Source organism: Sorex fumeus, unplaced genomic scaffold (assembly GCF_029834395.1).
Source record: "Sorex fumeus unplaced genomic scaffold, SorFum_2.1 ptg000036l, whole genome shotgun sequence".
NCBI classification, from domain to species: Eukaryota; Metazoa; Chordata; class Mammalia; order Eulipotyphla; family Soricidae; genus Sorex; species Sorex fumeus.
The window spans coordinates 17,373,669-17,386,119 of record NW_026606093.1 but is presented as its reverse complement, the minus strand read 5'-3'; the positions used below and the strand labels follow the sequence as shown (position 1 = coordinate 17,386,119).

At 46.2% G+C, this 12,451-nt stretch overlaps 1 protein-coding gene across 3 annotated transcripts in view; it reads right to left on the bottom strand.

The window, feature by feature from the left end:
* The window catches only part of MAP2K4 (mitogen-activated protein kinase kinase 4), a 177,900-nt gene extending 166,834 nt beyond the window's left edge, over nt 1–11,066 (bottom strand). Inside the window, exons 1-2 of one of the 3 annotated variants that reach the window (XM_056117815.1) lie at nt 10,903–11,066; nt 1,204–1,269 (exon numbers count right to left, since the gene is read on the bottom strand). In XM_056117815.1, coding sequence (XP_055973790.1) covers nt 1,204–1,269; nt 10,903–10,993 — 157 coding nt within the window. In that variant the 5' untranslated portion in view covers nt 10,994–11,066. The remainder of the gene's footprint in view (nt 1–1,203; nt 1,270–10,902) is intronic. The other 2 variants (XM_056117816.1, XM_056117817.1) reach the window with 2 other exon arrangements.
* Nucleotides 11,067–12,451: the final 1,385 nt, after the last annotated feature.

Here is a 12,451-nt window from a genome sequence, read left to right as displayed (position 1 = left end):
GTTTGCTTTGCACTCAGCCAACATGCCCGACACGGGTTCGACTCCCAGCATCCCATATGGTCCCCCGAGCACCGCCAGGAGCAATTCCTGAGTGCATGAGCCAGGAGTAACCCCTGAGCATCGCCGGGTGTGACCCAAAAAGCAAAAAAAAAAAAATGCGTTTGTTTTAACTTTTCAAATTCTGCTTTCTATAGAAAACCTCCCACAAAGTCTATGAAAAATAATGTTCTAATAAAGAATACCAGTCCATTAGAGGTGAGAGGGAGAATGTGAAGGCAGGAGTAAGTTGTAAAAAAATAAAAATAAAAATAAAGGGGCTGGAGTGGTAGCAGAGCGGGTAGGGTGTCTGCCTTGTACACAGTCAACCCGAGTTCAATTCCCAGAATCCCATATGGTCTCCTGACACTGCCAGGGGTAATTCCTGAGTGGCTGAGCCAGGAGTATCCCCTGTGCATGGCCAGGTGTGACCCAAAAAACAAAAAAATAAACAAAAATAAAAATGAATTCAGTGTATAGTTTTTAAAAAATTAAATTTAAAGCATAGTATCTGTGGGTAAAGTTTGGTTGGGTGGAAGGCTGTGTGGTGATGGAGCAGGTGGGCCACAGTGATGCTCAGGTATCACTTCTGGCAGTGCCCAGGGCACTCTACATGGTACTGGAATAGAACCTTGGCTGGCCATGTTCAAGGTATCACCTTGACCCCTATACTGTCCCTTGAACCCCAATGTAATCTTTTACTTTTTTGTACCACACTCTGAATAAGATTTTCTTTAACACTATTTAAATTATGATTAAATTCAAAAACCTAAACACATCTTTCTAATGTCACAAGTATGAACAGAATACCTTTATCTATCCTTTTATACCTATACAGACCTTCTGAAGTCTATCTCATCTTTCTATGCCTATATATGTATGTGAATATTTATATACATTTGGATATCTACATATTTTCTGTACTTATATCCATTTGCCTTGTGTCAATACAGCTATTTTTCCAACTTCAAGTTCAAATGAAAACAAGAACAATTTACAAGAAGAATATAACACAAAATTTTAATTGGAGAAAAACATGAAAAATGGAAGCTCTTTTTATGTGAAACTGCCATGATAGGTTAGTTGAAACAATAGTGGACGCATTCCCAATACCAAAATGAATATGGAAAAGATAAGTAGCATAATATCATAAAATTTGTAGCTTACTTTGTGCCTTTTCACAGAAGTTTATCTGAAAGCCTAAAGTAAAAGAGATAAGTTCCAGTTCATTTACTGTAAATCAAACAAACTATAATTAGAACATAATATTACACTTATACTTTGAATAAAACCAATTTAAGAGCAGTTCACATTAGCCCTACCATGTCAGCTGGTTTAAATATATGTTTATTATATTTGAGTTACACAATGTATTTACTTTTATCCTTGATAGCTATTCAATAATAATAGCAACTAGCCCCTGAAAATTACTAATGATAAAAGTTTCCATTGATAAATTGTGAAATCTATGTACATAGGATTCTCCAGTCAGAAACTACTAGCAAAATAATGAACTAATATAGATGCTAAAACGTTCCTGATATAAGCCTGAAAAAGAAACAGTGACCCAAGATATTCCTTGGCACACCAGAACTTTATAAGTTAAGGGAAGAAAATATGTCACATCTACTTAGAAGCTTGAAAAAGGGTGCTAATAATACCTATGTATTTGTATACAGATGTAATTTTTAACATACCAAATAAAACAAGCTGTTTAATAACAAATCTTTCTCAAAATATTCAACCCCTCCCTGAGTTTACCAAATGCACGCCTGGCTTTCCTAGTAGTCTATGGATATTTACTACTGAACTGGGGAACTGTGAAGATATATTAAGAACATGCACCACCCTAACCTTTATTTAATATGTCTTTATTTATATAGTCAATCAAAATGAACATGACAAAGAGCCAGAATAATAATCTTCAACACAGAAGGGGGGTGGAGAACCGTAGGAGAAAGCCTGGAGTCACTGCACTTAAAATCTTCTCTACAACTTAATCCAATAAGCTCAAAATAAGTCACAAATAAAAAATGTAACAGAAATTTTAAGGTGTGCGTGTATGAACTGTGCAGCAGAAACTGACTTCAGAGAGAAAATCTGAGTTCCATAAGTCCATAAACAAGCAACTAGAAGCTGGTGCTCCACTAGCCAGGCAGAATAAGCCCAATAGAGGACAGGAGGCCGGGAAACTGGTTTTCTGGAGTCAGGAGAGGAGAGAGCACCGAGACTGCTACGTGCAGCTGAGAAACCCACCTCAGAGCCCTCCTGAGTGGACAAGGAAGCAGAAAGTCACCTGTCCCACAAGCTAAAGCCACACTGATAAACACAGAAACAACTTAAGGCAATACACTCTTTTTTAGCACTAAGTGAATAGCAAAATTGGAAGACAGGGCAGGGAAGGGAGGGACTGCACAAAGGGAAAGAGGAATTCAGAAAGAAACAAGAAAAAAGCAATCTGAAAGTATATGCAAAGGAGTAAAGTGAAGGCCAGGGTGATGGGCCAGAGGCCTGAGGCTTATGAGGGTCCTGGCACCTGGCCCCCTCCCCCCCCCCAGCACTCCGGGAGAGTGTCCCAGCAGCAAGGGGCCATAAACTATAAATAAAAAAAATGTAAACAATGAAGGAGTTGAATCTATATGTGACAAAATATGGTGACTAGGGAAAAATGCTTAATGTATGTGACTGACACCATTCAAACAGAAGTTATGCCCACTTTACTGGGACCCTTCAATGGGGAGACAAGTCCAGTGGTGATGGGTATGGTGCTGGGATTATATCCCTGGGAAATCATTAGTAATAGTTTTGTGATCCAACCAAAAATATAAATCTTTTTTTGAAAAAAGAAGTCATGCCCACTTGAAGTACTAAGTAACTCTTAAAACTTTGCCATTAGTACAAAATTGGTGCAAGTAACATAAAGAGAAAATTTAAAAACAAAACTCTAACTTTTTCTAAATACGCAATTATGTAGGAAGAGAACAGTGAACAGATTCCAGGGTCTCATACCAAGATCCCTTTCTCTGAAAGATGTCTCTCGCAAAAAAAAAAAAAAAAAAAAAAAAAAAAAAACCCTGCTAATTGACCCTGCATCCTGCAAGAAAGAGCTTAATTAACCGGAATACAATACCTTACCTATAAATCAGAATTTCACTTAATATTATCAAGTGGAACAAGGAGAGAGAAAAAGGGGTTGAAGGCACCTGTCCTGCATGCATACATCACAGGAGCTCCCAGGCGAGGCCCTGGGACCCAGAAAGTCCAGGCAGAGCAGCAGGGCAGCCTCAGGCCTTGACTCCACAGCCAGACGCTGGCTGAGAATCAGATCACTGGGCAGGGGCCCTAGACTTCCCCAGCACTGCACGAGAGTCCCCTCAAGAACAAAGCTCAGGGACGAGAATGCTACTACAGTGGCAGGCTGCCTGCCTGGCAGAGGCTGGCCAGGGTTGCCCACCCCCTGCCAGCCCTCCGCAAACGCAGAGCCACGACAAAGTCCTGAGCACCACTGCGTGGGGCCAAAATCAAAATATGAAAATCACATCCCCAAATAACAGTAAAAATATTAGCTAAAGAGTTCTAAATTCCAGGGCTGTAGACAGTACGGCTGGTATAGGGTGGGGCTTGGTTCGACCCCCCAGCATTCCACATGGTCCCCCAAGCACCACCAGGGGGAATTCCTGAGCACAGAGCCAGGAGCAATCCCTGAGCATTGCAAGGTGTGGCCCAACACACACACACACACACACACACACACACACACACCTGTATTTCTAAAGTTTATGCAGAGAAGACCTATATGTGACTAATGAGAGATTATTTATACATGAAAACTCTACCTATAAAGGCCTACTGTACAAGTTTGGGGAAAGCACCAAGTTGCTTCATAAACTCCTTATTTTCAGGGGCATGAGGATGCAGGTGGCAGTTGGAGGACAACGACGTCACTAGTGCTCATATAAGGAGAAAGTGTGGGGGAGAAACAGTGACTAAAAACTTCAATATTCCCAACTCCACCGAAAGCAATATGGTGCGAGAATAAAAAGATTAATGTTGATTCACAATCATTCCATTTTCGAGGTCTCACTTTGTCTCAAAATTTCTACCTAAAAGTTTCAATACACAGTTAAACCTATTGCTAGCAATCAATTAATTTTCAGGTGTCCCACGGATTTAATATAATGAATTGTCTGTATCCTGGGATTGAAGGATATATAACCCTTTTCCTTCAAATTTAGTTCATTTTTATTCTACCTATCCCCAGGCAGGTTTACATTCACTAAATCATGGATAATTAAGAATAAAGATTAAGATGTATAAGATAAAGTGCTAAAATGCTTATATAAAAGGAAATACGCTATGCTCAACTTTTCCCCAACCTTTGCTTCTAAGTTTCTTCACCCGCTTTATCTGATCTTCTCCACATTCCTCTCTCAGTGTCACTCTCTTAGCTCGGTCTCCTGAGAGTCCTTTAACTGTCCTAACTCCAAACCTATAACTTACTGTCTTTACTACATGTGTACCAAAAAAAAAAAAAATACAGGGAATGTGGTTCAGCAGAAAATTGTGTGCCTAGGATGCATGAGACCTGGTTCAATCCCTGAGACATCGAGGGGTAAGAGGCCCAAGTGACAGAGCACAGGTACTGCAAGGACAGGACCTGGGTTTACCCCCAGCAATATGTGTCCTTCAACCTCAGTACTGCTGGGAGTGGCTCCCACTACTAGAGAGAAATGGTAGTGAAGTAAAAGTGAAGTGAAGAGGCTTTGATTATCATCGTCATCAGGATTCCTGGCCTTCTTCAGATGGAGTCAAGACTGTAACCAGCCCCTGCCACCAACTCCAGCAAAAAAAAAAAAAAAAAAAAAAGCTCAGCCTATTAGCCTGCACCTTTCCTTTCACTTCTGTTCACCCTGAAAACCTTAAAAGGAAGAACTCCAGATGGCACTGGGCCCCCAACCCCTACCCCTCTGCTCCAGGCCTCCTTAGGAACAGCTCAGTATCCCAAGGCTTCCAACTCTGAAATGCTGAATGCATCCTCCTAGCAACTTTACCCAGATCTCAGGAATGCCAGAGAACACATCAGGGAAGCCCAATAATGATGCCTTTTTAAATTTTAATTTTAAAATTATACAAATATCTGACACTGCCTGTTATTTCACTGAGATATCGGACAACACTATTCCCATCGCCCCTTTCAAAAATTTTATCTTTGTGATTTCTGGTTAGATAAAATATCATTAGGAAAAAAAGGTGCTGTGGTAAACATTCATCTTTCCCTGTGTTCTTCAAGAATCAAGCTATATATGACATAGTTATTATCTTCTCTCAAAAGGCACACTTTGACTTGCACTAACGGACAAATGCTCTCTTTGTAATGGCCATAAGTTAAGCCACCCAACACTTTGTGTCCTAAGTCCTTTCTGTGGGTACACATTAATTCTCAATGCTACCAAGAATGTGTGGAGATACATGAATATTTTCCGAGTCTGGGGTGAGAGAGAGAGAGAGGGGGGCTAGCATTTATCCCATCAGCGGACAGTGACTTGCCAGACAGATTTAGCCAGAAGGCGACATATGCCATTTGATCAAATAATCGAAATGCCCTCCCAATTCAAAATGCTACTGTAAACCCTCAGCAAATTTAGAACTCTAACATCAAGGAGCATCAGGAAGCATCAAGGCCCCAAAACAACCCAAGGGTGACTAGATGCTTTCAGCTTCCACCCACCCCACTTACAGCCAAAAATAATCTCTCCCTTCTGTTCCTGGATCTGCATCACTTCTGGCAAGGTTTTATTCTCAGACCTGAATGGCTCAAATGACTAAAAAGGGAACCTCCGAACCTGTGCATACAGTAGTAAGAAGAGCAAAAGGTTCCCACTCTTATACCTGGATTAAAATCCACCTCGCTACTAAGGCAAATTACCGAACTATGAAAGAGACCAATTCTCTCTATGAAAGAGACCAGCATTAAAGAATACACATTAGGTAAGGGTAAAGATAAGGAGCTATTTATCTCCTGTTCTAATTTTAAGTATGCATTAAGAGTTCTCGGGTTTTCTCATTTGGGTCACCTCTACTGCCCAGAGATGAAGATGGCAAAGGAGGTTGACCTGGATTATATATGAGACAGTTGCTTATAATTCCTGTAGATCCCTAAAGATAAGGAAAAGTATTGGAGCTCACCTATATCAACATAGCTTATCAAATCAGATAAGAGAAACAGAATGAAAAGAGAAATTTATTTTAAAAGGAACTGATTTAGGGGCCGGAGCGATAGTATAGCAGGTAGGGCATTTGCCTTGCACATGGCCAATCCATGTTCGATCCCCGGCATCCCATATGGTCCCCTGAGCACCGCCAGGAGTAACTCCTGAGTGCAGTCAGGAGTAACCCTTGGGCGTTGTTGGAAAAAAAGAAAAAAAAAAAGAAACTGATTTAAAACACAGGGTTACAAAGTTTACCAAACTTACAAAGTGCCTGTCAAGAGTGCAGGCCGGATTGGGGTTGGGGTGGGAGGCATACAGAAGGGACCCTGGGAACACTGTGGAGGGCAGCTGACACTGGTGGTGGGACTGATGCTCCAAAACTGTATGTATGTCTGAAACTCAACTATGAATAACTTTGTAAAACCACAAAATTTCTTAAAAAGTTGGGGAGGAAATCCTATTACTCCAGAATAGGAAAGAAGACAAGTGTAGGAGAAACTTTACATACAACAAAGAATTTTGGAAAAGAAAACTTGGGAAAGGAATATTACATGTGATCAAGCAAAGTCAGATTTAGTGAGAGTATGTATCATCACTGTTTCTAAACCAAAAATGTACTTATATAAAATTGAACTTTCAGTGGATTACATCAGCTGAAAAGATGGGCTTTCTGGTAAACTAAAAAAAAAAAAAAATAGGGTTAATTTATATGTCATCTTATATTTCGGTGCACACACTGACTCTGATAAACGACATTAGAGAAAAATGTGACAAAGGTTTCCTGCCTTTTAAATTCATATTTTAAGTGACTATTAACTACAGCAAGGAACAACATCTAATAACAAGCCTTTAAACATTTTGCAATTTTTAAACACTTTCATATGCTTTAATTTAATGTGGTTTAAGTCAACCTACAAGGCGGGTATCACTCCTGTTAAAATGTGAACCTAAAAGTCCTTAAGAAATAATTCCCGCCCTGCCACAGAGGCAGGGTGGGATGGGGGGTTGGGGGTTGGGAGGGCTACTGGGATCCGTGGTGGTGGAAGATGGGCACTGGTGGAGGGATGGGTATTCAATCGCTGTATAAGTGAAACCCAAGCACAAAAATTTGTAAGTCTACAACTGTACCTCATGGTGTTTCACTAATAAAAATTAAAAAAAAAAAAAAAGAAATTCCCCAAAGCAACAGAGCTTGTACATGGGCAGAGCAATTACCTGAAACTAGATAAATGCTCAACAATGTTATAAAAAAAAAAAATGGAAAGTAACAGGGTATAGAGGACAGGACTCAGCAGTAACAAAACAAACTGGCAGGAACTGAGGTTGCCAGTGGGAAGGCAGAAGAAGCCTGGTACGGGAGAGAACAGTAACAGTAATGTGAAAAAAAATTTTGTTGGTAATTTTATAAGTGTGCATTAGACCCCTCGGGATCAGGGCTTGCTTGGCCGCTGAGGCGACCATCAGACTGACAGTGGGCTGCTGCACAGGGCGGCTAGCTTGACACCTTTACACAGAACCCACCCATGCTGGCCTTGCAGTCTCAAAATTCCTGCAACATAATAAGCATTATTTCTACTTTCTAGTTGAAAAACTGAAAAAAAAATATATATATATATACATATATATAGGGGCTTTTCGGGTCACACCCAGTGATGCTCAGGGGTTACTCACTCCTGCCTCTGCATGCAGGAATTACTCCTGGCACTGCCCGGAGGACCATCAGGGATGCCGGGCATTGAACCCAGGTCGGCTGTGTGCAAGGCTAAACACCCTACCTGCTGTGCTATCACTCCAGCCCGAGAAACTGAAACATGAGGAAGATTAAGAATCTTGCCCAAAGTCACAAAGTTCTTAAAATCCTGCTGCAGTGTTCAAATCCAGTATCCAGAACTGACTCCTTAGTACTATGTTAGGAGAATGTCTCAGGCCGGGAAGTGGACACTGGCAAACATGGTATACCCAAAACTCATAAGTAACTTTTCAACTTTGTAACTGATGGTGATCTAATAATTAAAAAAAAAAAAGAAAAAAGAAAAAGAAAAAGAAATGACTCCCAACTGGGACAGTCTTGAGTCACAAGCATGAAGCCATGGGCAAGTGTACAGGGCCGTCCAGGGGCCAGCACCAGCCTGTCACTCAGATCCCCAATGCCCAACACATGAGGCACATTCCATAGGTCCCAAAGCTACTTCCTCCTGTTTCAAAGAGTAAGGGAAAGCTGGTACTGTAACAGCAGGTGTGATGTAACAAGATTGTACTGAGGAAGCATTAATATTAACAGTATCATAAATCAGTGTCTAAATTTTTTTTTTAATGGACCAGGAAAGATAGTACAGCAGTTAACGCACTTTCCTGGAATGTTCTGACATGCATGCAATTGATACTGAATTCATTTTGACAATGATTCAAATCCTGTCACCGCATATGGCCGTCCAAAACAAAATAATTTTTCAAGTGTTTAAAAAAAAAAATAAATGAAAGCAGGATCACTAACAACTTCAGGAGAGGGGGAAGAATGAGGAAAGGGAACAGAAAAGAAAGTGAGAGCAGAGAGAGAGATCCAGACTGCTGCTTCCTGGCCCTACCTTAGAACCTGGACTCCGCAAGCACTATTCTTCATTTTAATAAAAAGTTTCAAGAACAAGATTTAACTAACAGGAGACTGTACCACTCAAAGCTAGACAGTAGTAAGAGCATATTATCATTAACTCAAGAGCCTTATGTCTGTCTCCCTTTTCAAATGGGCTTTGCTTAATAAGTTTACGAAGTATTCAAACGCAGGTGTAGGGAGAATAGTAACAGAACTAGTAACTTTGAGTTGCCAGAACACTACAAGTATTTTCACTTTGGAACCTTCATATATACTGTCTCCTCTGGCTAGAATCTTCTCTTTAGCGCTAAAGTTTTGCAGGCATGTTTTTCTTGGTTATCTTAGACTGCACTGTCCCATTTTATCTTCTATTAGAAAATCCAGCGTGCTTTCTTCATAACATTTTTCTAATTTATTTACCTGCTTCTCATATTCCTCCATCCTAATAGGCCCCCTGGGAGTAAGAGTACCTGCTCTGCTCTTTTCTGCATACCCTCATTCACCTGCTATGCCTGTTACTTGGCAGATGCTCAACTTACTGCTTTGGTGGTGGTTTGGGTGCTTTGCTGGGTGTTAAACGGAGGGGTACAGCCAATGAGACGCTGACATACAGCTCAGTGGGCCGGACTCAGCGATGCCTGAGAATGTTTCTCCAGGTACCTGGCACCATGTGGTGTTCCAGATGCACATTCCCAGCCCCAAGTACCCAGGAAGCACCACTTCCTGTATCCTCAAACACTTCCTGACTGTAGTTATAAGCTTTATGTTACCCATTTTGGGTAAGTAGCAATGCCTAATGTGTCATTTTGCCCTTTCATTTCCCTACAAGTACAGTGCAAACTTGTCAAGTCACAAGACCCATCCTGTACTTGGTCTATATCACTGCGTGCAATTTAGCGACATCCAATAGTTAGCTCAATTTGAATTCATTATCTGGGCGCAGACACAAAGTGTCCTCTTGATGTCTGACATCATCCTGTTTATATATTTGTCACTGCTCTCCATGTTTAAAATTATCTTCTGCAGTCTACTGGAATATAAAGGTGAATAAAATATCCTGTCTCTGCTTCCTGATTCACGCACTCCCATAAACATCAAATATTCAAGCCATGTTGACCCTACGCACGCACAGTTTAGACCCAGGGACCTTTTAGAAAGAATCCTGATCAAAAAGTCACCTTATCAACAAACTACCCAGACTGACTGATTCAGTAATAACTGAGCAGGATCAGTTTGTTCCAAGTCGTGAAGACATTTCTCCCAGAGCAATTGCAGGAGCAGCATTACTACCCGAAATGCCCTGGAAACTTAGGAAGGGCCGCGGGCTGGGCCTGGTGCTCACACCTCCGTGTCGGGCCGAGGGCCCACGCAGGCCCGGGGGAGCCGGTACCGGGAGGGGCTCGGCGTGCAGACCGGCCTGGCCCCCCGACCCAGCCCCGGGTCCTGCGCCCCGCGTCGGTCGACCCCGTCTTCTGGCCGCTGCTGCCGCGTTAGCCCCTGCCTGGGCCCCGCGTCCGCCCCGCGGCCCCCCACTCCTCCCAGGGGCGCGGGCCCGAGGACCCCGCTGCTCCCGGGCCCCGACCCTGACGGCCCGGGGGTCCAGCTCGGGTGCCCGAGGCGGACCCTGCGGCGAGGCCCGGGCCGGGGGAACGGGGGACTCGGGGCCGGGGAGCCCGGGGCCGGGCCAGGGCGCGGGGTCCGCGGTCCAGGGGGCGCCGGGCCGGGCCGAGGGGCGCGGGGCTCGGGGCTCCGGGGGCCGCGGGCCGTGGGCCCTAAGTCCGAGGGGAGCGTGGTCCGGGGGTGCGGGAGGGGGGCCGGGGGTCGCGGGGCCCGGGGTCGCGGGGCCGGGGGCTGCAAGGGCCGGAGGGCGCGGGGCCGGGAGGTGCGGAGGCCGGCGCGGGCCCGGGATCTGGGGGCGCGGGGTGCCGGGCGCGGGGTCCCGAGACGCGGCGCCGGGGTCCCGGGGGTCGCAGGCCCGGGCGCGGGGGCGCGGGGCGCGGGCCGGGGCGCGCAGGGCCGCACGGGCCTCCCCGGGGGGGCGGCGCGGGCCGCGGGGGCCGGGCTTACCCTGCATGCTGCTGACGGCCGGGGGCGCGGGCGCGGGGGGCCCCGCGGGGCCCGGGCCGCCGCCGCCGCCGCTCGGGCTCGGAGCCGCCATTGTTGGGAGGAAGAGCCGAGCGGCGCCGCGGCGGCTGCAATGCAGCAGGCTCGGCCTCCCGGCGGCCCCGGGCGCGGCCCCGCCCCCGCCACGCCCCGGACACGCCCCGGAAACGCCTCTGCCCCGCCCCTCGCGCTGGCCGGCTAGACTGGCCCCGCCCCTGACACGCCCCCGGAACGCCCCGCCCCCGGGCGCCGAGCCACGCCGGGCGCCGCGGCGCAGGCCACCGGCAGGCCGGCCCCGGCCGCTGTCATAGCGCGGGCCGCGGCCCTGGGGATCGGGTGCGAGGGTCACGGTCCCGGAAGGGCCGGCAGCGCAGAGATCAGGCCCGAGAGGGTGCAGTGGCCCCGCTGGGCAGGCTTTGGGCCGCGCCGCCCGGAGCCCAGACCCCGATTGCCCTGCGCCCCTGGGGCCTCAGCAGGGCTGTCCACGGCCCAGGGACCTGCTGCCCGGGCACTCCGGCCCCGCCCAGGGTCACCTGCTGCAGCTGCCACCGAGGGTCCCGGGGAGACCACCTGGCTGGCCGCTTGCCGGGCAAGCGCTCCACCCCGCGGGCTACCCCCTGCCCCCCAACTGTGAGACTTCTTCATGGAGCCCATGTTTCCACGGTACCCTGGTGACGTGCAGACACCCCGACATGCAGAAACTGTCCCAGAGCTCCCATGTGCCCGTCACCATCTTCCGCCGATTACTGGGCTCCCTCCTGGACCTTCTCTGCGCTTTAGAACGTCAGCCACGGTCACTGAAAATAAATGAAATGCTAAAATGAGTTTTCTTCCAGTGCACCGAGGCGTTGAATTTAGTCATTGCAAGAGCTGAAGACTGGAAAATAATCTCGTGCCCAGGAGCCTGAGCCCAAGGCATTGTAATCGGTATTGTGAGACAAGTCTCTGCAAGGGGTGAGATGACAATCTTGCCTTTTATAGAATAACCCCAGATTCCTAGCCAGGGATCTGAGTATTTACTATCATTTAGAAGCACTGTGAAGTCTACACCACGGGGACCTCCTCTTCTCTTCTTACACCCAAATATTGTCTATGCCGGATCTTCTGCCTAGTCTTTTGAATGTGTGTCCTCCTTGAAAACAGGCCTGGCTTCTTTCTCCAAGCTCAGCCATCATTGTGATTGTTCAGATGACAGCAGTGGCAGGAGGTAGGACAATTAGCAAGGCGGCCTACAGATAGCGCTGAGGATGACCCTGGTGGGTCCTGGTCAGAGCCTTGTCTTGGTTCTCGGCTGTGGGAATTCAACTCAGGTTAGATAATGGACAAGATTGTCAGAACCAGGTCTTCTTTAATACTGAATGAAAACTTCTCATTTGAGATTAGTGGCCTATCTTATTCCTGTTGTGTCTGGATTATCGTAAATGAGAGGTTCTTGGAGGAGAACTCTCAGGACGAGAGTGGACGGATCGCGTCCTTGCTGCTCAGCACATGGTGCTATATGCAGTGTCCTCTG